The sequence below is a fragment of the Sus scrofa genome, chromosome X (genome assembly GCF_000003025.6).
Source record: "Sus scrofa isolate TJ Tabasco breed Duroc chromosome X, Sscrofa11.1, whole genome shotgun sequence".
Classification (NCBI taxonomy): domain Eukaryota; kingdom Metazoa; phylum Chordata; class Mammalia; order Artiodactyla; family Suidae; genus Sus; species Sus scrofa.
Window position 1 is genome coordinate 56,475,771 of NC_010461.5, and position 24,907 is coordinate 56,500,677.

The window sequence follows — 24,907 nt, forward strand, 5'->3', positions numbered from 1 at the left end:
CAGAAAATTGATTTGGGCTAAATGAGCAGCTGGGTTTGGGCTGATATGGCTGGAAGCAAGGGGAAGGGGACCTCCTTAGGGTCAACATATCCCATCGGTGGCCAAAAGGTGTCTTGGGATCAACTGGGGATCTCCAGAGGGCAGATGGCTGGGTGGGGTGGTGGGGGCAGGAGGCACTTAGGGCATTGCCTGTGTCTTCCTGTAGGTGAATGGCAGCGATGGCATGTTCAAGTATGAGGAGATAGTTCTTGAGCGGGTGAGTCTGGTGGTGGGACAGAACAAAACGGGAGGGGATGGTTAGAACCCGGAGATGGGAGAGCAGTGAGCCTTGGTCTCAAGACTAATGGGGACCTGCACTGAGAGGATGGGGAAACAGTGGCCCTCAGAGGCTGCACCACTGCATCAATCAATCAACTGACTAACAAATATTAATTGACCTTGCTTGCTGAGGCTTGGGGAATTGGGGAGGGGATGGCTTCGCTGAGGCCTCCACGCCAGAATGGTCAGCACAGGCTGGAAAGCTGCTCGATTTCTGACAAATGCGGCCCGGTCTGCCGTGGCCCCTTCCGAGGCCTGGAGAACCTGCTCGGGGCAGGGGGAGGGGTAGATGGAGCCCCAGAAACTCTCCCTCATGCCCCCTGTGTGAGCAGACTATGCCCCTCCACTTCCTTCTACAGGGCAATTCTGGTCTGGGCTTCAGCATTGCAGGTGGCATCGACAACCCTCATGTCCCGGATGACCCTGGCATCTTTATTACCAAGATCATCCCTGGTGGAGCAGCTGCCATGGATGGGAGGCTGGGGTAAGGTGGCCTGGTGGAAGCAGCACGAGGGAGGGTGGCAGGGCAGGATGGAGGCAAGCAGAGGAGAGCTGCCAGGCAGGATGACCCTTCCATTAGATCTGAGATGGGGAGAGGGAGGGGAGTGGAAGAGGAGGAGGTAGCAGAGGGGTGGAGGGGTGGTGGCATGGTGTCACTCCTCTTGGGCTTCCCCCGCAGGGTGAATGACTGTGTGCTGCGGGTGAATGAGGTGGACGTGTCAGAGGTGGTGCACAGCCGGGCGGTGGAGGCGCTGAAGGAGGCCGGCCCTGTGGTGCGGTTGGTGGTACGGAGGCGACAGCCCCCACCGGAGACCATCATGGAGGTCAACCTGCTCAAAGGGCCCAAAGGTGCGGCCCTCTGGGTTCCTGTGCTCTGGCCAGAGGCCCCTGGTTGGCCCTGTAGGAATCAGAAGGAAATACCCTCACTCCCTGCCTGCCTCCTTGTTCCAGCTCACAGCCTTCTTTCTCCACCTCACCTCTCACACTTACTGACTGATGGCAGCCTAGCGTTTGGGACCCCTGGGGAGGGGGGGCTCCTGTGGGGCCATTGGGTTGCCCAGTGGGCGTGGAGGATTGGGTTTGGGATTGACTGAGCACTCTAACGTCTCCTTGTGTCCCTCTCCCACTCCCTGCTGGCTCCCGCCAGGCCTGGGTTTCAGCATTGCTGGGGGGATTGGCAACCAGCACATCCCAGGAGACAACAGCATCTACATCACCAAGATCATCGAGGGGGGTGCTGCTCAGAAGGATGGACGCCTACAGATTGGGGACCGGCTGCTGGCGGTGAGACAGCCTTCTGGGGGATGCCCAAATGGTGGGGTGGGGAGGTAGAGCTCTAGCAGCCTCTCTCTCCACCTAAACCTCACTCAGGGATTAGGCATCCTAGGGGAATTTCAAGAGCATCATCTGAGTTGTGTGTCTCACACATCAAGGCTCTGGTCCTCTTCATGGCTGGAACTCCCTCACCTGCCCACTCCTACCTCCTGCTTCTCTGCTCCTCACAGCACTGTATTTGGGCCTCTGTTAGATTAGAACACTGGTGAATTTCACAGAACGGGCACCCTTCAGTGTTCCCTGGGGAGGTCCTTCCTTCTTCCCAGTGCTAGCCCCAAGGCCTCTCCTCTTCTAGGTGAACAACACCAATCTGCAGGATGTGAGACATGAGGAAGCTGTGGCTTCACTGAAGAACACATCAGATATGGTCTATCTGAAGGTGGCCAAGCCAGGCAGCATCCACCTCAACGACATGTACGCACCCCCTGACTACGCCAGCAGTACGTACCTATCTGCCTTGTCCCTGGCCTGAAGCCCTGCCCCCTGATTTCTGGAGGGGAAGAAGTTCATATTCTTTATTAAGAGAGAAAAAGAGGAGTTCCCTGGTGGCTCAGTGGGTTAAGGATCTTGGCACTGTCACTGCTGTGCCTCGGGTCATTGCTGTGGCGTGGGTTCAATCCCTAGGCAGTTCTGCATGCCATGGGTGCTGCCCAGAGGGAGAGGGGCCTGGGGAGAAGGGGGAGAGAGAGAGAGAGAAGACTAGAGAGCTGAGTCCAAATCCCAGCTCTGTCCCTTATAGCTGGGCACCCTTGGACAAGTCCCTTTCACCTGTCCTTAGTTTCCTCTTTGGCAAAAAGGAGCTAATGATATATGTGCTGCCCTCCTCATAGGACTGCTGCAAGGATCAAATGAGATCATGGACGAGAAAGCCCTTGGAAAACTGTATTAGGCTGTAGAGATGTGAGGGATTATTATTAGTCACACCTCTAGTCATGTCTTTCTTTGTAGACTGCCTTGACTTTAGTTCTTTCTAAGACTCACAGGAGTGAGCTCAGGATTCAGAAAGGGACTGTGGAGGAGGAACCCTGGGGGGGGGTGAAGTGGGGAGGAGAGGCCTGAGGAATCAGCATCCCTTGGTCTCTTTGCATCTGAGGTGGGGGTTGGGAGACAGCCCTTGGTGGGGAGTCAGGTAAGCTACCCTCCTGGAGTGGTCCCAGAACTTTTCTCTCACTCTTTCCATTCTAGCTTTTACTGCCTTGGCTGACAACCACATAAGCCATAACTCCAGCCTGGGTTATCTTGGGGCTGTGGAGAGCAAAGTCAGCTACCCTGCTCCTCCTCAGGTTCCCCCTGCCCGCTACTCTCCCATCCCCAGGCACATGCTGGCTGAGGAGGACTTCACCAGGTAAGGCCCTCCCCATTCCCTTCATCCTACCTAGGGATGAGGAGGAGAGGAATCATTTCTGGCTGGCCATAGGCCCTCTCCTAGTATGGCAAAGAAGAGAATAAGGCCCTCAGCTGCTCCTGTCTTTGAGGTCCGAGGCCCCTCTCAAGGGAGGGACAGAGGTGGCTGCAGGGACAAGTTCTACCATCAGGGGGAATGCCAAGGGTGAGGTCCCCGCCCGAAAGTGCTGAGAAGGGGTGGCATGGAGCGTTCAGAGATGCTGAGGAGGTGGACCCTGCGGGGTTTCCTGCCCTGAGGCAGTTGCAGCCCCCTCTGCTGCAATCATTCCACGTTAGAGAAGGACGCAGTTCAGCCGGTGGGGCTGGTGGGATGCTGGGAGGCTGGCAGGCAGGTGGCCTCGCGGGGGACGGCCCCGCCCCACTCTGGCGGCTGCTGGCTGCCGCCGCCACCGCCGTGGAACTGGTCGGGCCGGCCGGGGTTCCGGGGGACAGGTTTGCTGTGGGGTGGGGCCTGGGAGGGGAGGCTGCTGGGTTGGCTGCAGTGGAGCCGGAAGGGTAGGCGGACTGGGGGGAGAGCTGAAGAAGCCATGGAGAGGGCACCCAAGTTCTCAGGCTCCGGCTTGGCCCTGGGCTTGGGCTCGGCTTCAGCCTCGGCCTGGAGGAGGGCCTCGCAGAGGTGGGCCTGGCCCCTCCGCTCTCTGCGGCCTGGAGGGGATGCCAGGTAGGAGGAGGGAGGGCTTCAGCCAGAGCATCCGGGACTCAGGGAGGGAGCCTCGCGACCGAAACTGGGAGCAAGAAAGGGAGAGTCTGGGACCTGGGGCTCCTTTGATGAAAGATGCTTAAAGCAAAGGCAGTGGGCTGGGCAGGTGTGCTGGGAGTGGGGTTGTATGGATATACAGGAGCCTCTGCTGCTCTCACTTGATGACACTGTGACCATTTACAGAGGGGTTCCATGGACATAGTTAGTTGGAGTTGGAGTTGTCAAGTGTTTGCCTCTTCTTTTCATTTAGGCTCCTAGGCTCCTTTGGGGGACCTGGAATTTCTTTCTTTCTGTCTCCCACATCACCCAACAAGGGTACAGAGTGATAGTTGGTGACTAAATCTGTTCTGGGGGAAAGTAGGAGGGGTCATAGTTGGTGGGTAGAATTTTGAGATTGCGGAGGAGCATGTGTAAAGTAAGTATGCACAGTTTGTGGGTGGTAAATGCAATCAACCCCAGGGCCATTCCACAGCCCCTAGCTGATTCCCCTTCTGATGACACCAGTTGGGAGGATGGGAGAATCTGAGGAGGAAGAGGACCAGTGAGTGGGCTCTGAGATATGGTCTCTAGAGCCCAGGATAGGAGCTTCTTGACCTGAGAGAGTTGGGGACTGTCCACTAGGAAGTTGACTCCAAGCCCTCGGGAAGAAGAGAGGAAGAAGAACTGAAACTTGGCACCTGGCAGCAAACAGTGGCCAAGCAGGTTTCAGAAGAGAAAGGGAGCAACTGAGTATCATACGTAAGGGACCCAAGTCCTTCTCCAGCCATATGGGCCTTGTTCCAGGTTGGCCCTCACAGGAACAAGAGTTTGTACCCACCATGTTCTGACCCTTCCACTCTCTTCCCACCAGGGAGCCTCGCAAGATCATCCTGCACAAGGGCTCCACAGGCCTGGGCTTCAACATCGTGGGTGGAGAGGATGGAGAAGGCATTTTTGTCTCCTTCATCCTGGCAGGAGGCCCAGCTGACCTGAGTGGGGAGCTGCGCAGGGGAGACCGGATCTTGTCGGTGAGGAGACAAAGGCGAGGTGGGAGGATGGGAGCTGAGCCAGTCTATAAGGGGGGAGGGAAGACCTCGATTTCTCCAAGGAATGCTTGAAATCGGGGAAGGCTAAGAGCTAGAGAAAATTTAGACTCTCTTTATATGTGTCCTTGGTGAGGGACAAGAGCCAGACTTATCCCTAAGGAGGAAGTGAATATCTCTTGGATCTTAACCCTGGTTGGCATTTGACCCCCACAAAGATAATTCTTACACTAGAGATGTTATATCCTTTAGGTCTCATCTTAGGGGCAAGGATGGGATATTGAGAGAGGCATCTGAGTAGGTTAGGGATGGACTAGCCATCTCCTTCTCCTAACTGCTATGACAGAGGACTCCTTTCTTGCCTTTGGGGCGGCTCATAACTCCTCTCTTTGGACAGGTGAATGGCGTGAACCTGAGGAATGCAACTCATGAGCAGGCTGCAGCTGCTCTGAAACGGGCTGGCCAGTCAGTCACCATTGTGGCCCAGTACAGACCTGAAGGTAGGAGAAGGAAGGTGGAACAAGATGGGGAGTTTAAACTTATCCTAACTGTTGGCTTTTTGCCATCCTAGGTTACAAAGCCACTTGACCAGGTCCCTTCTACCCTAGTGCAGTAACCTCTTCCTCTCTCGTTTTCCTTCTGGGCTGAGGTAGGTTTAGGCAGCTTGGGAGCATCAATCAAGGCTGTGCTCAGAGACTGGTGATTAGGGCTGCAGTGCCAGCTGAAGACCAATAGTGGGCAGCAGCCTACGGGAGGAAGCACACAGATGGGGGCGACTGGAACAGGGGTAGGCGGGAGCAGAGGCAGAGGGCTCAGAGGCAAGGGACCTAATTGTTTGTACCCTGGAACTGGGAGGGTAGCTCTTGGTTAGAAGGACCTGAGGAGCAAGAGTACCGACCTCTTAAGAAAGTTTGAGCCAAACCTCTATGCCCCCACTCCTCCCCTTATCAGAGTAACCATGAAATTCCCATAAACGCGCTAAAAGGGGTGATGCTAGGCTCTCCCCTGGGTAGGGAGTCAGAAGTGGACCCCCTCCTCCCCCTACGGGGGTCTTTCTTTGTGTTCTTTGGGAGCAGTCCCCAGGCTGGGGCGGGTGGGCGGGGCTGGTTATGCAAATGAAGGCGTTTGATTGGCTAGGGCCAGCCACGGCCCCAGGTGCCGAGGTGAGCTGCGGGTTGGCGCGCCCGTGCCAGCCGGCCGGCGGGGTGGCCATTGGCCGGTGGAGCGCGGCCTCCAGCCGCACGCCCCGCCCCCTGACCCAGGCGGAGAGCGGCAGGCGCCCCTCCTTCCCCCTCCTCGCGCGCCTCGGGCGTCTCCTCCTCCTCCTCCCTCCCCTCCCCTCCCCCTCCCCTCCTCCCCCCTCCTCCCGCGCTCCCCGCTTTGTGTCCGTGGTCTCCCGCGCGGGACGGAGGGGCCGGCCGGAGCTGGCGCTTTTTCAGCACTGGACCTGGACTCCGACCCGGCGCCAGGTGAGGTGGGGTGGACGGAGGTCAGGCCCCCTCACAGTCCCCCCTAGCCTCTCTATGGTTCTGTTCTCAGACTCTTTTCCCACACTACGCGCCCCCAACTCTGCGCTCTCCTCGGAATCCCTGGGCCGCGCGTCCCCAGCCCCGCGCTGCTTTGGAGCCCCTCCCGAGGGCCCCCGGCGGCCCCGCGGAGAGCCTCGTGGGGCTGAGCCCTCCCGCCACCCGGCCCGTCAGGCCTTCACCTCTTGGCCATCACCTCTCCCCACCCACGAACTCAACTCTGCCTATTCCCTCCCGGGGCCTCTGTCCGCTCCCTCCGCCTCCTCCCGGTCCGCGGCGGCACCCCCAGCAGCTCCCTAATCCCCGTCCTCCGAGGAATTTTCTCCGTCTTCCCTCCCCAACACGCATTACTCCCCCAACCCCCACCTGGCGACCTGGGAACCCCGGAGGTGGGCTTGGTATTGCCCGGCCCCTCCCAGCCCGCTTTTGTTGGCGAGCGTTTCCCGACTGTTGCAGACTCCTTTCGCCTCCCCCTCCTCTTTGTAAGGCGGGCCTTTGTCCCCTGGGGCTGCAGCTCCTTGACTCCTTGGACACCTAGGCCCCGAGGGCCGGTTACTAAGGTGGAGGAAGGGCCCTTTCGCGGGCAGGTGCTCTGTTCCGTGATGGGAATGGGGAGAGGCTGGCAAGCCCTGCTGCAAAGCTGTAAGGAATAGAAAGCGCCTACCTTTGTCCTTTCCACTCCCCCGCTGCTCACGTTCAGCGCCTCAAGCCCGGAGCCCGCAGGCCAAGGAGAGGGGCCTGCCACCTTCTGCACTAGGCTCTCTTGTTGGGGGCAAGTGTGGGGAGGTAACTTAACAGGCGAGCATGTTGATCTGAGGTAGTGGGAAAGAGGGATGCATATGGACACTTTGAGTCATTTCTCTCTATGTGGGGTGTCCAGCTTAATGACAGGAACCACACATTAGGGTTATTGTTTTTATGATGCCTACATGTGCCATTTGCTTCTCAGTGTAGAGCTCACCGTCTGATTTTTATTAGCAACCAGTATTTATCCATTTCGTGCCCGCAACTTAGGCAACGTAGGTTCTGCAAAGAAAATGGTTTCTCTTGCGTGTGTGTAGGAGAAATTGATGTGTTTCAGTTTTGCTCAATGACGTTGGGCACATGGAAACAGTACTGTGAATCTGTTTGGCAGTAGTATGTTGGAAACTGGTGACTACATATTTCTATGAGTTTTGTTGGGAGAATGTAATTGGTTTGCATAAAAAGCTGCAAGTTGTCCAGGGTAAAGCGATTCCTGCAGTGTTCTTCGCTCTCTGAGCCCGTTTCTGAGCATTTATAATGTTTGTTAAGGTGCTGTCTTATGTTAGGTTTCTCTACCATTTGCCAAACAAAGCCTTTCTTCTCTTAGGATTTATTTGAATCACTTTAGTCGTTAAGGCTCTGCCACCCCAATCTCATTTCTTTCTTTGGTTTGGAAAATCCAACAGAGCCCCAACATGCAAAAGCTTTTTTTTTTTTTTTCCCCATTCGAAAATGGATCCTTGGAAACAGGTCCAGAGGGACTATCAAGCATTCCATGTTGGGCTCTGAATTTTCTTTGATAAAGTGATAGTTTAAAAAAAATAAAGACTCCACGTTGATCGTTTTATAATTACATTAAATACTGTTCTTTGGAAGATTGCATCACATAGGCATTTACAAAGTGAATAATCCAAATATATGTCTTTTGGCTAAAATGGCAGAGACTTTGCATATTATTGGCTACGTAAATGTTCATTATTTGTATTTTTTTCACGTGGAATGTGGGAGCTGGAAAGGATCACATAGTCCAACCTCTCATTTGTGCAAACCAGAACAGCAGCCTGAGAGCAAGGACATGATTTGCCTAAGGTCATGAAGGGAACGTTGCTGAGGGTCAGCAATCAGTTTAATCATGAGGTCCACCAGTTGGGACAAAGCGTGCTTGGGAATACCTGAGAAACCTAAGACCTAGTTGTAGAGAAGGAACAACAGGAAAGGAACTGGGGAAATAATAGAAAGGAGACTAGGCGAAGAGAGTGGAAAGATGTATTGCAGCATGGGGAAGATTAGAGTGATCTCAGTGATGGCTCCTGAGGCACCATTACCAAACCAGTGTAGCCTATAGCTAGATATCCTTTAGTATGAGAGCTGAAAAAATAGCTTTGACTAATTGGAACAATCAGAGTAAGAACAATTTTTCTCCCTTTTTAAACAGCTTAATTGAGATATGATTCATGTACCATACAATGCACCCATTAAGTGTACAATTCAGTGGCTTTTAATGTATTCACAGATTTGTGCATCCATCATCACAGTCAATTTTAGAACATTTTCATTATCCCTTCTTCTGAATACATAGAGTGCAAGCATTGGAAAGGTGTTAGGTGTAGGACAGTTACTTCCTGATGTATCTTACCTGGGCAATTAGGGTCTGAAAGGCAGCTCTAACTTTGAGATTCTTTCATATATCTCGTTTGCTTAATGGGTTGAACCCATAATGAAGACAGGGACCGTGTCTATATTTAAACTTTGTATTGTGCCTAGTATGAGTGCTTTACAAATATTTTTATGATGAAGCTTTGAAAAGTATTAAAATAGAAATAGAAGTGCTAAATGAAAAGGTACCACAGTGAGAGATGCTATTTAATAGTTTTACTTCTGATTGCTTCAAACTGTTGTGGACACAGCAGTCCTACCTATTTAGCTAAAAATAGCGTGATGTTCTTGGGCATGTATAATCCTGCTTAAATTCAAATTGAAAATTTAAAAAACTGGCTCTTGGTAAAAGCTCTCTTCCAATCTATTCTAAAATGAAAAATTACTTTTCTGTGACTTGTGGGACTGTTCCACCAAGGGAAGGATGGGTTTCATGTGAAAACATCTTGATTTAGAAGCTGTCTCCTACATTTCCTCCCTGGTTACTTTGTGTCAGCCTCTGTTTATAAACTGAGCTAGTATTTTTTTGGGAAACCCATTTGTCTTTAGCATAGAACCTGAACCCTAAGTCAGGAGGTAAGCCTGGTTACTAAGGTAGCCAAACTGAAAACTGATCCTTTGTGACCAGTCTTTTTAACTGGAATGTAAAGCCAGACAGACTGGGGGTACCTGGAATGAGAAAGAATGAGAGTTTTCCATACTTAACGTGCTGAAGAAGCACACTTTTCATTGTGGAAACACCTTGAGGTAAGGCCTGGAAGAGTTAAGGATCAGTGTTGATAGTAACTTGAACGCATAAAAGGGATATTTTCCCCATAACATTTAAGTAACCACCCCATCTCCACTGTTTGAGAATGAGGGATGTAAACATAGCTGCACCCTATCAGCAGGGGTAAAAGTTTATCAAGACAGAGAATCAAAGTACTGAAACTCCTATTGCTCTCCTAAAAGAAGGCTAATGTAGGGAAGGAAGACAATGAATTACAGCATTTCTATGCTGAACAATTTGAAGGCAGCTAGTATTGTACTTATTTTTGTGTCCCAGGACCTAGTCCAGAGTCTGGCACGTGGTTGAATTATTGAGTATCTTTATGTTTTAGACGGCTTTGTAAGCATTAATCTCAGGATATCCCTGTGGGATAGGTGGTATTATTCCCTGTTTTACAGATGAAGACAATGAGCATCACAAAGGCTGAGTGACTTGCTCAAAGTCAAACAGGCAGTAGCAGGGCAGGATCAAAATTTGCAGTCAGATTTCCTGAGAACCTTATGTCCAGGGGTTTTGCCAATAGATCACAACTACCTCCCTCCACAGCAGAGAAACTGTGAGCTACCTTTCCCTACCCAACGATACTGCTCTGAGACTCTTCATGTGCTGGAAGCTGTTAACAAATGGAATAAAACCAACTCCCAAGTGTCAGGTTTTTAGTATTGATGACCACAAACTCCTGCATCAAAGGAGGAGGTAACCTGGGCATTGAGGGGTTGCTGGAAGCCTGGGGGAGACCCCCTCTCCTGCAAAAAGAAAGTGGACTTAGAAAGACTACCATGAAATGATATTGTGGGGGGAACCTCAGGAGGAGCCAAAAGATGGGAGTTGATTGGCTTGCCTTAATAGCAGATGTGTGCAGGCTTAAGAATATTAATACAGGGAGTTCCCTTCATGGCTCAGTGGTTAACGAATCCGACTAGGAACCATGATGTTTCGGGTTCGATCCCTGGCCTTGCTCAGTGGGTTAAGGGTCTGGTGCTGCCTTGAGCTGTGATGTAGGTCATAGACACAGCTCATATTTGGCGTGGCTGTGGCCTAGGCCAGCAGCTGTAGCTCCGATTGGACCCCTAGCTTAGAAACTTCCATATGCCACAGGTGTGGCCCTAGAGAGCAAAAAACAAAACAAAACAAAAACAAAAACAAAAAACCCCAAACCAAAAACAACCCAAAACACGCAAACACGCACACAAAAACAAAAAACTACAAAAAAGAAACTGAATTTTTTAGCTGTCACCCCCTTCCCCAACCTCCCCATCCCTCTCGTTGCTACTAATCTACTTCCTGCCTCTCATGAATTTGCCTGTTCTGGACATTTTGTATAAATGGATTCATGTATTATATGGTCTTTTATGACTGGCTACTTTCACTTGATGTAGTGTTTTTGAGGTTCATCTATGTCATAGCATGAATTAATACTTCATTTCTTTTTGTGGCTGAATAGTATTTGATTGTGTACACCACATTTCCTTTATCCGTTCATCATTGATGGACTTTTGGGTTATTTCCACTCTTTTTGCTATTATGAATACTGCTCTTTGAACATCTGTATGCAGCTTTTTTTGCACAGGAATGTGTTTTTATTTCTCTTGGTTATTTATACCTACTGGATCATATGGCAACTCTATATTTAACCTTTTGAGGAATGGCCAGGTTGTTTTCTGTAGTGGCTGCACCATTTCACATTCCCACCAGCAGTGTGAGGGTTACAATTTCTCCATATCCTCTCCAACCATTGTTAATGTCAGTCTTTTTGATTCTAGCCATGCTAGTGCATGTGAAATGAAATCTCATTGTGGTTTTCCAAATGAAAACCTGATGGCTAATGATGATGAGCCTCTTTTCACGTGCTTATTGTTTGGCAATCAATTGTTTGGCCCCCTGATTCTCACACTGTTTGAAATTTTCTTGAGACCAGGCCAACTGTGTTATTACTCAGGTGATTAGAGAGAACTAGGAGGATAATGGACTACCTTTCACTCTTATCACTGTGTGCTGGAGGGCTTGGGTGCAGATAATTTTAGCTAGGAATGCTGGCCTGATAAAAATGATAGGCCCTACTTAAAAAAAAAAAAAAAGCTTATTCACATACCATAGAGTTCACCCACTTAAAGTGTACAACTCGGTGGTGGTTTTTAAAATGTTGAGAGTGGTGGGACTGTCACCACAGTCAATTTTAGAACCTTTTCCTCACCCCCAAAAGAAGCCCTGTCCCATTAGCATTCACTCCCCGTTTCCCCCAAACTCCTCCCCTCCCCTAGCCCTAGGCAACCACTAATCTACTTTCTGTTTCTGTAAAGTTTCCTTTTCTAGCTGGTTCATATAAATGGAATCATATGTCTGGCTTCTTTCTTTTAGCATAGTGTTTTCAAGGATTATCTATGGGCATGTAGCATTTCATTCTTTTTTTTTAAGGCTGAATAATATTCCATCCTGTGGTTATACACAATTTTAGGACTTCTGGGTTTTTTCTACCTTTTGACTATTGTGAATAATGCTGGTATGAACCTTTGTGGGCAAGTTTCTGTGTGGTTATGTTTTCAATTCTCTTGGGTATATATATATACCTAGGAGTGGAATTTCTGGGTCATAAGGTAACAACATTTAACATTTCGAGGAACTGCCAGACTTCTCCCTAAAATGGCTGCACCCTTTTAGGCCCACCCTATGTTGCAAACTTAGAAGAGAAAAAAATGTTAGCTTTCTTTTCCCTTTTGCCTCCCGGGACTGAACTTCAAATAAGGCTGTGTGTGTGTGTACTTGAATGCACTGGGCTTTTCTGTCTTCCATGTAGCCCAAGGGCATGGTAGCTAGAGTTGGCAGAGCATTCTGAACTTAGCTAGACAGGTGCTTTCTTGTCTTTTTTAGATGGTTTGAGGCAAAATCCTAGGAGCTTTGGTGTCTGTAAAATACTGGTTCTCCTAATGGGTGGAATAATTAGAATAATATATAGTAGTGAGAATGAATTATTTCTTATTTATTTTAGGATTTCTTTTTTTATTTTTGGCTGCTCCTATGGCACACTGAAGTTCTTGGGCCAGGGAGTGGCAATGCAGGATTCTTAACCTGCTTAGCCACAAGGACTCCTTAGGATTTCTTTTTAATTTAATGTGTTGTTTGTTGAAATCTTGACCCTGATATTTATGCTGTTTCATTGTTTAAAAAGCATTAAACTTATATTCCACAATAGGGTGATTGTTTTAATATTTTCAATAGAGAAATAGATGTAGAATAATTTAGGCCTATCATTGTCACTTAAATTAAAAAATACTGGTTTTGTTCCCTTTATGTTAAGGAAGGGAATCATCTTGGAAGAGTAGCCAAGGTCCTGGGTTCTAGTTCTTTTTTTTTTTTTTTTTTTTTGGTCTTTTTAGGGCTGCACCTGAGGCATATGGAGGTTCCCAGGCTAGGGGTCTAATCAGAGCTGTAGCCGCTGGCCACAGCCACAGCAATGCCAGATCTGAGCTGAGTCTGCAACCTACACCACAGCTCACGGCAATGCTGGATCCTTTAACCCACTGAGCGAGGCCAGGGATCAAACCTGTGTCCTCATGGATGCTAGTCAGATTTTGTTTACGCTGAGCCACGATGGGAACTCCTCCTGGGTTCCAGTTCTGACTTTATCTTTTAAGTATATGAATGATCTTATACTAGTCAATCTCTTTGGGTGGGCCTCAATTTTCTGGTATGTGGAATGAGGGGACTGTGCAAAGTGATCTCACATGTTTCTTCTAAGTCACATTCTATGCTAGATAAGTCGAAGTGAGTTGTGAATTCAGCTCAACAAGTTCCTATTTGTACCTAGACAGACTTACCGAATTACACTTTTAAGCTAATAACAGTTTTGCTTTAATAAAGTTCTTATCTTCTCTTCTTTCCTGTGATAAAGATTTCCTCTTTAAATGAACCTTTGAGGAGTTCCCGTCGTGGCGCAGTGGTTAACGAATCCGACTAGGAACCGTGAGGTTGCGGGTTCGGTCCCTGCCCCTGCTCAGTGGGTTAACAATCTGGCGTTGCCGTGAGCTGTGGTGTAGGTTGCAGACATGGCTCGGATCCCGCGTTGCTGTGGCTCTGGCGTAGGCCGGTGGCTACAGCTCCGATTCGACCCCTAGCCTGGGAACCTCCATATGCCGCGGGAGCGGCCCAAAGAAATAGCAAAAAGACAAAAAAAAAAAAAAATAAAAAAATAAATGAACCTTTGTATTTCACTGAATTTAGATATCTTATAAAAGCAAAGACTTTAGAGATTTGGGGATTTTACCACTTGATGTAATTAACATTTTGTATAAATATGTACTTTAGGGGTCTGGATACAGGCATGTCCTTCACATTTTCAAAAAAGGAGAAAGAGTTTTGCAGATGTTGGGTTAAATTCCAAACTAGATTATTAAAAGTTGTTTTGTAAATAACCCAGAAGAAGAAGTGGTGAGCACTGGAATCTGTATTGGTTCACCACAATAGAATAAATTATGTCAGACTGTCAAATTGCCTTGAATGGATAGGGTTACTGGACTGGTAGGTCAGGGAAATATGGTTGACGTGGTATATCTAGATTTTAGGAAGGCATTGATAAAGATTTTTTGGTCCACTTTTGGATAAGATGGCGATAACAGTGATAATACGTTTAAGTATATTTGTCTGCAACTGGCTGAGTGATCAGTCCCAGAGGAAAATGATGAATGAACCAGGACTGGTGTGGAGGGGAATTTCTAGTACAGATGTGTCCCTGGCTTCGTCCTTGGCCTCTCCTGTTCAGTCTGCCTCCTCACCCGCCTCATTATATTTTACATGAATAATTAAAAATACATAATTTAAAAATTATATTTTTCCTGGATAAATAAACATTACATACAGGTTTGTAGAAAGTTGGAACATAACAAAATACAAAATAAAGTAGTTCAAATCACCTTTAAAACTACCTCCAGAAATAACCTGTGTGTTTGTGTTTGTGTGTGTGTATTTCCCTCCAAACTTTTATATATCATATGGCATGTATGAATCTCTCTCAAGAGTGGGATTATTGTATTTAAGTACTTTTATATCAATTCTTTTAACTTAATATATATCATGAATGTTTTATTAAAATGGTTTTAATAATTAAATAATATTCCATCATATGCATACTGTAAGAGTTCCCATCGTGGCGCAGTGGTTAATGAATCCGACTAGGAACCATGAGGTTGCGGGTTCAATCCCTGACCTAGCTCAGTGGGTTAAGGATCTGGCATTGCTGTGAGCTGTGGTGTAGGTTGCAGATGCGGCTTGGATCCCGCGTTGCTGTGGCTCTGGCGTAGGCCAGTGGCTACAGCTCCGATTCGACCCCTAGCCTGGGAACCTCCATATGCCATGGGAACGGCCCTAGAAAAGGCAAAAAGACAAAAACAAACAAACAAAAAAACGAAAAAAAAAAAAAACGCATACTGTAATTCATGTAATCATTCCCTTATTGGAGAATATTTAGGTTGTTTGCAGTATTTTGATCTTACAAATAACATTAGATGGATAAATTTGTATGAGGCTTTTTGTGAATCTGTGATTGTGTCTTCAGAATGAATTCCTTGGAATTATTGGGCCAAAGGGTACAAACATGTTTAAGATTTTCGATAGTCTGCCAGATTGGTCTCCACCAACAATATAAGATTGTATATTTTGAGATCCTTGCCAACATGGAATATTATTTTTTTAAAATCTCTGCAAATTTGGTAGGTATAAATGTTATTTAATTCTTATTTTAAGTTGTATTTTTTAATAATAGAATTGAACAGTTAGTGTGTGTTGTGTGTGTGTGTGTGTTCATTGATCATTTTTTTTTGGTGTGTGAATTGCCTGTTCATACCCTTTACCCATTTCCATGTGGAAGGTATGTTCATCAGCTTACTGATATGTAAAAGCTTTAAAGTAGTTAGAATATTAGTTCTTTGTCACATATGTTGCAAAGATTTTTCCCATTTTGTAGTTTCTTTTTTTATTTATTTTTATTATTTATTTATTTATTTATTTTTGTCTTTTCTAGGGCGCTCCTGCGGCATATGGAGGTTCCCAGGCTAGGGGTTGAATTGGAGCTGTAGCCACCGGCCTACACCACAGCCACAGCAACGCGGGATCTGAGCCAAGTCTGCAACCTACACCACAGCTCACGGCAACGTCGGGTCCCCAACCCACTGAGCAAGGCCAGGGATCGAATCCGAAACCTCATGGTTCCTAGTCGGATTCGTTAACCACTGCGCCACAACGGGAACTCCTCTTTTTTTATTTTGATGTACAGATGTTTTATGCTTTTATGTAGTCAAATCTATCAGTGTTTTCTTTTGTGTATTGTGCCTCTGCCCGTCGGTTTGAAAGGGCCTTTCCTACCTTGAGAGAAAATAAATATCCACCTTTGTTTTATTTTAGTTATTTAATGTTTTTCTTTTTGCATTTAAAACCTTAAACCACCTGGACCTTTTTATGATGTAAGGTAGGACACTACCTTATTTTTGCTCCAAATATTGAAGGAGTTACCTCAGTACCATTTCTTACATTTATTAGATAATCCATCATTTTCCTGATGTTTTGAAGTGACACCTTTATCACACACACACACATATTCATGCACTCATACTCATGCTTTGGATTTTGGCTTTCTTAATTCTGTTCTATAATATTTTACTCTGGGGTTATTCATTACTAAAAAATAACCCCAGATGTTTTGACAAATAACCAGAGGGGTCTTTCTTTAGACTCCTTTCTTTTGGGTCACAGATACTTGACCCAAAAGAAATTCAGTCACTATCCCAATAAAGATTGTCAGAGAATTTGTGATCCTGTTGAAGTGACTACTGTGAAGAACATTGGAATCTAGACCCTCAATTGACACAGTAAAGCATAGAAATCAGTTATATTAAGTTAGCAAGATTAGTCATAAAATGTTGTGTTTCAGTCACTGTTGCAGCACCTCTGTTAAGTGGAAAGGATTATGAACAAGAGTCCCCACTACCTTCAGAGCAGGAAAGGTATAATTTTTTTTTTTTTTTTTGTCTTTTTGTCATTTCTTGGGCTGCTCCTGCGGCACATAGAGGTTCCCAGACTAGGGGTTGAATTGGAGCTGTGGCCGGCCTACGCCAGAGCCACAGCAACAATGGATCCGAGCCGCGTCTGCAGCCTACACCACAGCTCACGGCAACGCTGGATCCTTAACCCACTGAGCAAGGCCAGGGATCGAACCCGCAACCTCATGGTTCCTAGTTGGATTCATTAACGACTGAGCCAAGATGGAAACTCCCAGGAAAGTTATAATTTTGTCTTTGTTCTCTGTTTTCTGGGTGAGATGTTTTGTCTTGGAGTGGTTCTTACATAGACTTCAGCTTACAGGTTGAAGGAGCTAAAGGCATTGTTACTCTTGCATTTGAATATACTATGTGAAATTCTTTTGAAATAGAAGGCCCTATTCAAAGCTTTTACCCTGATCCGTTGGGTGATCTGGAATAGGGTGAGAAGAGCCAATGGCAAGGTCCTGTGAAATTTTTCTTAGTTTGATGTGAGAGCAAATCATTTTTCAGTCTATTCATTTCAGACCAGGTGGCTGCATGTAATGGCACCTTTATATAGTATAGCACTTTTGCTCAGTAGCCCTTTCTGCATCCTCACTAAGCTCTTTGGGGGACAGAAACATCTAGTCAGTAGGGATGATCTGAAATTTTTAATGGCATGCTGATATGGCATGTCTTATTTTCTGTTTTATTCCCAGTATCAGGATGTTGTCCAGAATCCTGCCTATGTATGTACATGGCTGAGGAAGCACATTGTGACAGTACAGGGACACTGAAGTTTCTGTACGGGTTAGTCATAGTTCTGATCCCATTGTTCTGAAAGTAGAGCTGAAATTACTTTTCTTCAAGCAGTGTTTGCCCATATGGAAGCCTGTTTGTCACTTTTTTGCCCTCTCATATAACTATATAGATATATATCTCTATCTATCTATCTATCTATCTATCTATCTATCTATCTATATCTTTTGCAATCTGTACCCCTTAAATTGGTATTCCTTTGACTCAAAGAATTTAGGGTTATTTGTAGATGTGGAAGATTTCCTTCTTATAGATCATATTAAAAATTTAAATTAGACTAGTCCCAGGTTTGATTTCTTATGGACCTCATTGATTTGGTCCTAACATCATAGTTATGTCAAAGTTAAAAGGCACCTGAAAAATTGTCTAGTTTTAGAGGTATCAGATTCTTCAAACAGTAGGCCCCATAATTAGAAACTAACCCAAGTAATAGGCTTCATATTATTTTATAGAGACAAGTTTGTGATTCCAAGAAATACTGTATTATTTGACAATTCACCTGCTTATCACCATACTGACAGGTATCTTCTTAATGGGCTTATTTTACTTTTGGCTCCAACCATTTCTTCCGAAAATGTGAGAGATGTTGTTGGGACAGATGCTTGTAATTTAGACACATCCTGGGGGTTTGCACTCCTATAAAAACTATAGAAACCTAAAACACAATTCATACTCATCAAAGTCTGTTATTCTCTCATGAGGTTTATACATTTGCACAATGGGTAGTTCCTCTGAGCTCAGGGCAGCTCAGCAATGGCAAATGAGGGCTGTATGAGTTTGAGATTTGAACAACTGCACTTTCATAGGAACAAATGAGCCTTTGGGCAGCTATTGACTTATTTTGTGTTGAGAGCCAAACAAGTCACATGCTGTTATTCAGCCCTGCCTTCACTACTCAGTATTTGTGTGGGGATTCAAGGTCAGGAAGTTACATTTCCCTTTTTCACTCTATTTTCACGTCTTTCCACCGTTCCTGCCTACACACCTGTGTGTCTGAAGCCTGTCATCCAGTTGTCTCCCCAGCTTCGTTGTCATTTCCAAACTTGGTAGGCATGAATTTTAGTTTATTTTGGAGCATTTACCTTTTATATCTTCATTCACACCATAGGTAGTCTGTGCTGCATGCAGAGTAAGTACGCTTTGTTGCTTCCATTTGTTTCTGTCTCTACAACATTTTCCTGCCCATAATGAAATAGAGCCAAATAAGCTTTCTATGGGTTGAGAAAGTGAGTCCCTTTTGGCTTTTCCAAATTAGTGACATTTTTTTGGCCCCGCCCATGGCATGCTAAAGTTGCTGGGCCAGGAATCACATGTGAGCCACAGCAGTGATAAAACTGGATTCTTAACTGCTTGGCCACCAGGGAACTCCTTCAAGTGTATTCTTTTATTTATTTATTTTGGCTGTGCCTGTGGCATATGGAAGTTCCCAGGCCAGGGGTCAAATCTGCACCACAGCATCAACCAGAGCCACTGCAGTGACAAGGCCAGATTCTTAACCTGCTGCACCACAAGAGAATTCCTGACATTTTTTTATCCTGAGAAAAGAATTCTGCCATCAGGAAGATCAAAGTCTTAAAGGGAGGATGGATTTGGAGGCTTGGTTGTGTGACCATTTCGTATTAGTGAGCATTGTCGTTTCAGTCCCCTTTGCTGCTTTATTAGGCTATTAAAGAGGTCTTGAAACCTCTGATATGTTAGTGTTTTGCGGAAGTGGTTTGTGGTTTTGTTGTTCAGTTGTTAGCATTTTAGAGTGAGTGGAAGGAAAAGGATTGTATTTTTTTTTTTTTTTTTGTCTTTTTGCCTTTTCTAGGGTTGCTCCCACGGCATATGGAGATTCCCAGGCTAGGGGTCTAATTGGAGCTGTAGCCACCGGCTTACGGATCTGAGCTGTGTCTGCCACCTACACCACAGCTCACGGCAACGCCAGATCCTTAACCCACTGAGCAAGGCCAGAGATCGAACCTGAAACCTCATGGTTCTTAGTCGGATTCGTTAACCACTGAGCCATGACGGGAACTCCTGTATTTTCTTCTTAGATTAGATCCTGAGGATCCAGAACTTGAGAATTTCTGGATCCAGGTTTGTCCTGTTGGATCTTTATAGTGAGTAAAAATTGTTGACTCAACAAGGGTACAGATTGCCACGCTAAACTTTGAGAAGGAAACAAGCCACATCAAAGAACTTACAGTTTTGTAAAGGAAGTGACATCACCACAAATTCTGGGCACTGGATTTTTAAAAGGAAGAGGTAGTGGAGGGCCTGGAAACCATGTTAGATGAAGAATGGTTAAGGAAGTAATAATATTTAGCCTGGAGAAGAGAGAGCTTATTTTGAATGACATGATGGCGATTCTCTGTTATGGCTGATATTATCCCACCTTTTCCTGGTCTTTCAGGAGAAAACTCAGAAGTTGTCTTTGATCCTTTCTCACCCTACATCCAATCAGATGTCAGATTTTCTGTCCTCTAGCTTCAGTATATTTCTTTTCTTTTCTTTTTTTTCTTTTTTTTTTTCTTTTTTGTCTTTTTGCCTTTTCCAGGGCCACTCCCGTGGCATATGGAGGTTCCCAGGCTAGGGGGTCTAATGGGAGCTGTAGCTGCTGGCCGAGGCCAGAGCCACAGCAATGCAGGATCCGAGCTGTGTCTGCAACCTACACCACAACTCATGGCAATGCTGGATCCTTAACCCACTGAGCAAGTCCAGAGATCCAACCTGAAACCTCATGGTTCTTAGTTGGATTTGTTAACCACTGAGCCACGACGGGAACTCCTCAGTATATTTCTTGATTCTTGCCACTTCTTTCTGTCCTCAGTTGCCCCCACATACTATGTCAAGCCTGTGAAGTTACTGCCTGTACTAGTAGAATAGGTTCCCTACTCTCTGTTATCTTTCTCTTTCCTCTTTTCTGTTATGTTCTCAGAATAATCTCTCAAGCCTAGTTCTGTTTTGTTTTTTTTTTTTTTTCCCTTTTCTTTTTAGGGCCACACCTGTGGCATATGGAAGTTCCCAGGCTAGGGGTCGAATGGAGCTACAGCTGGAGCCTACACCACAGCCATGGCAATACTGGATCTGAGCTGCATCTGCAACCTACACCACAACTTGTGGCAAAGCCAGATCCTGAACCCACTGAGTGAGGTCAGGGATCAAACATGCATCCTCGTGGTTCCTAGTTGGGTTCTTAACCCTCTGAGCCATAACGGGAACTCCCCCACATCTAGTTCTAATTGTATCACTTTACTATTTAAACACTTAACAGTGGTTCCCAAAACCTACTAAGAAGGTCCTATTGCAAACTCTTATAATTTGGCTCCTAACCTTCCATCACTTCCCCTTCCCCTGTTCACACTCTACCTTCTATTCAGCTTTATTCAGTTGTCTTGAAACCTGCTCCAGGCTTTCCCAGCTCTTTGACTTTCTTTAAGCTGTTCCTTCATACAATTATGAAGATAATTTGTCATGGTTTATGCTGTTTTAGGACCAGCTAGCAAAAGATACGGCTCTCAACACAAGAATTTTCTTTTTTAAAAATTTATTTATTTATGGCTGAACTCATGGCATATGGAAGTTCCTGGGCCAGGGATCAAATCTGAACTGCAGCTGTGACCTGTGCTGCAGCTGCAGCAACGCTGGATCCTTTAACCCCCTGCATTGGCCAGGGATCGGATGTGCGCCTCCACAGCAATCCGACCTGCTGCAGTCAGTTTCTTTTTTTTTTTAATTTTATTTTTTGGCTGCTCTGTGGCATATGGAGTTCCCAGGCCAGGGATCAGATCCAGCCCGCAGTTTTGACCTACATGGCAGCTGCGGCAGGGCTAGATTCTTAACCTACTGTGCCGGGTGGGGATTGAACCTGTGTCCTGGTGCAGCAGAGATGCTGCTGATCCCGTTGACTTTCCCGTTGTACCCCAGCAGGAACTCCTGCAGTCAGATTCTTAACCCACTTCACCACAGCAGGAACTCCCAAGAATTTTCTCTTGAATAGGGTTGTCTAATAATTAAGGAATAGAGAGCTTCCCAATATTGGATATATTGAGCAGAGGCTAGGGGACTAGCTGGTTTGGATGCTATAAAACAGGGGCCCCTAGGGACTGTATGGGCTAGATGAAAAGAGAAAGCATAGCATGGTCCTTGGCTGTCCAAGAAACTTAAATCTACATGTATGGCACCACACATATTCTTCCCATAATAGCCCAAGTGATAACACACATGCTCATGTCATTCCTTTACTTGAAAGCTTTCAATGATTTCTTAGGATGAAAGCAAATTTTTTTACCGTAGTCTACAAGGTCAAGTATATTCTGACCCCTGTCTGGTTTCCTAGTCTGATCTCCTGCCACTATCCCTTTACTTCCTTGTGATCCAGACATTTCGTACCCTCACACATGCAGTTCCTTCTCTCTGGAATGTTTTCTTGATCTTCCTCTGGCTAACTCTTCATCCTTAGAGGCTCCGTTAAATGTCGATTCTTCATGGAAATCTTCATTAACACACCTCATCCCCCCCTCAGTAGACAGATCACCCCGTTAGACGCTTTTAGCCCTTTTTTCATAGCAGTTGTCACAATAGTAATTAAAATGTTAATTAAATAGTTGTTTTTTTCATCATCGTAATTTCTAGGAACCATTTGATTGCTATTATATTCCCAGCAGCATTCAAAATGCCCGGTGCATGGTAGACATTTAGTTAATATTTGAATAAATGAATGAATGAATGAATCTTCTGGGATGAAAAGAGAAAGGTGGTGAAGGACGTAAAGGATGTTGTTGAGTGTTAGGGGAGAAAATTGTAGGACTAGGGAATAACAGATAGGAATGAACAGATTGTGTTCAAGGATTCAAGGCAGGTAGCTCAAAAGGGGATCTGTGTGATGAGAGATGGGATAGATAGGCTGATAGTGACAGGAAGATGATTTTGGCATTCTTTAAAATTTTAGTTGCGATATTGAAGTTCTTTAGTTGCTGTTGCGTTACTATAGATACTTGGACAGGGGGGCCACAAGCTGGAGTTCTAGGAAGGCTTTTCAAACAAGATTCTTAAGCAGGCAGGACTGGAGTTTGGAGAGCCTGAGGGCAGACTACCAGCTAGAGCAATACAACAGTGGTCCAGAGAAGAGATGACACAATGTGACCTAAATCAAAGCAAGAGGCAAAATAGTCATTGGAAAATGAAGAGGCAGTGACAATGGAAGTTAGAAAGAGATGGATTGAGAAAGCAACTAGGAAGAACATCAGCAAAACTGATTGTGATGGGGGTGGGGAGGGGAAGTTTGGAATGAAATTATCAAGTAGAGGGAGGCAGACTGGTCGTGATGAGGTAGGTAGAGTGCCCTGTAGGTGGTAGGACAAGCCTTTTGAACCCACAACTCCATCCACAGGAAGACAACCTTTTCTGTGATTATGCAAAGAGACCTTTTGAGGTTCCTCTTTGGCTTTTGTCTTTTCCGGAATGCAATCTTGGCTTTACTTTTGCATAACCAAAAGGCTTATTAAAGTTTTTTTCCCTCAAACAAAAGATCAATCTGTCCTTAAAGGTAAATTCTGCCTCTTTCTTCAGGAGAAGAAAAGCTCCTGGAAGCTTTAGAATAGCAGTTTATCCTCACTTCCAGTCATAAAATTTTCAGAATGCTGGGGTTCAGTTTGGTAGTGCTACTCAAATTTTTTCACATGCATATAATTTGACCCTGCAATTTCATTTCTAGGAATCTATGCTGTAGAAATGCTCATAGAAGCTGGTTACTTTTGTGTAGGGGGATGAGGAAGTGATACAGGAATGTCCAAAGAAAAAAGTTAAATATTTAAAAAAAAAAGTTACTTTTATGATTTGAAAAACTAAACTCATCAGCTTTCTTTGCAGGTACATTGGATAGAAGCCTCTTTAGCACTTTCCTTTACTGTGGGATTTTCGATTGTATTGACAATTTTTTTTTTTTGAGAGCTCTTTAGCCCTCTTGTCCTACCTTCCTTTTGAGACAGACTGCAGGATACTTATCTTTTCCCTGAACTAACAAAACTCAATGTTGCAATCAAAGACCAGAAGTTTCAAACTTTATTGGGCATCAGAATCACCTTGATGCTTGTTAAAAATACAGATTCCTGGGCCCACTCAGTAAGTTCTGAGTCAGTGCATCTGGGGTAGAGTCCAAAATCCTGATCTTTCAGAGGCACCCCAGATGGTCAGTGAGAAACCCTGGTTTGGGGAATGACGTCTGATTGTCTCCCCCCCCCCCCTTTCTCTCTCTGTGATTAGTAAAGGGAATGAGGGAGTAATGACTCACCATAGATATCTTTGTGGATCACAAATGGTTTGGTTCATCTGAATGGGAAAAAAATGAATATAACACAGTTTAGTAGACTTGAGATTTTACTGCTAACTGGTGTTTCTTTAAAATGGCCTGTTTGAAGTAGGCCCTTTGGATTAGAGCCCAGTCTGGTGGGCTTCTTAAGCAATAACTTAAGCCTAGGAGATGCTTTCCAGCGATGGCTTTGTTATTTGTGAGTGGAAGGGAGAGAGGGACCTTGGCAAATTGTGAGGTCTTAAAATTCAGAAGCTTTTCTTTTTTTTTTTAATAGCCTCATTCCCGGTGCATGGAAATTCCTGGGCCAGGGACTAAATCCGAGCTGCAGCTGTGGCAGTAGCAGATCTTTTAACAAACTTCGCCAGGCCGGGGATCAAACTGACACCTCTGCAGAGACACCCCACCCCCCACTCCCCAGCCACTGCAGTGGGATTCTTAATCCACTGTGCTACAGTGGGAGCTCCCAGATGGTTTTTTTTTTTTTTTTTTTTTTTTTTTTTTGCTTTTTAGGGCCTCACCCTTGGCATATGGAAGTTCCCAGGCTAGGGGTCTAATCAGAGCTGCAGCCGCCGGCCTACTCCACAGATACAGCAACTCGGGATCCAAGCTTCATCTGCGACCTACACCACAGCTCGCAGCAATGCTAGATCCTTAACCCACTGAGTGAGGCCAGGGATTGAACCCGCATCTTCATGGATCCTAGTCTGGTTCGTTAACTGCTGAGCCAGGAAGGGAACTCCTCCCAGATGCTTTTTAAGTAAAGCTTTTGCCCTTGAAAAATGATTCCTCCATTAAGATGAGGTACTATCTAAAGACTATTCTAAACAGCTTTTTGTTAGAATTATTTTTTCTTTGTTATAAACGAAGTCCGTTAATCAGATGTCCAGTGTGGGTTACTAACATTTCAAAAAAGTGTTTTAAAAACATATACCCCAATGGCTCACAACAATTAACCTTGGGAACAAAAGTAAATGGGAACACTTCTTTACCTTTCCAATCCCTCAGTGAAGCTGGCAGCCCTCAGTGTAATAAACCATTAGGTTTATTAGTTTGAGAACAGAAGCATCAGCTTGGGCACAGTTTTCTAATTTGCCCCTCGTTTACTCAACAATCATTTATTCAGAGGCTACTCCGTGCTTACTGGACATTAGATAACTCTACAAATAAAAGGCAGAGACTGATGAGAAGCTGGAATTCTAAAGGGATCATCTGAATGGGGAAAAAGTGAATAAAACACTATTTAATAGACTTGAAAGCTTAGTAGCATGTAGAAAACAGAAAGTGGATTCCTTAAAGCAATAGCCTTGTTCTC

General features: G+C 45.6%; 1 protein-coding gene across 7 annotated transcripts in view; it reads left to right on the plus strand.

Moving 5' to 3' along the window:
* The window catches only part of DLG3 (discs large MAGUK scaffold protein 3), a 59,541-nt gene that overhangs the window by 3,830 nt on the left and 30,804 nt on the right, over positions 1-24,907 (plus strand). For 4 of the 7 annotated variants that reach the window (XM_021079732.1, XM_013990918.2, XM_003135151.6 and 1 more), the window contains exons 2-9: positions 206-256; positions 678-802; positions 998-1,167; positions 1,466-1,602; positions 1,949-2,093; positions 2,839-2,998; positions 4,608-4,764; positions 5,177-5,279. In XM_021079732.1, coding sequence (XP_020935391.1) covers positions 206-256; positions 678-802; positions 998-1,167; positions 1,466-1,602; positions 1,949-2,093; positions 2,839-2,998; positions 4,608-4,764; positions 5,177-5,279 — 1,048 coding nt within the window. Of the gene's footprint in view, positions 1-205; positions 257-677; positions 803-997; positions 1,168-1,465; positions 1,603-1,948; positions 2,094-2,838; positions 2,999-3,561; positions 3,719-4,607; positions 4,765-5,176; positions 5,280-5,349; positions 6,249-24,907 lie in introns of those variants that run through there. The other 3 variants (XM_013990919.2, XM_003484122.4, XM_003484123.4) reach the window with 2 other exon arrangements.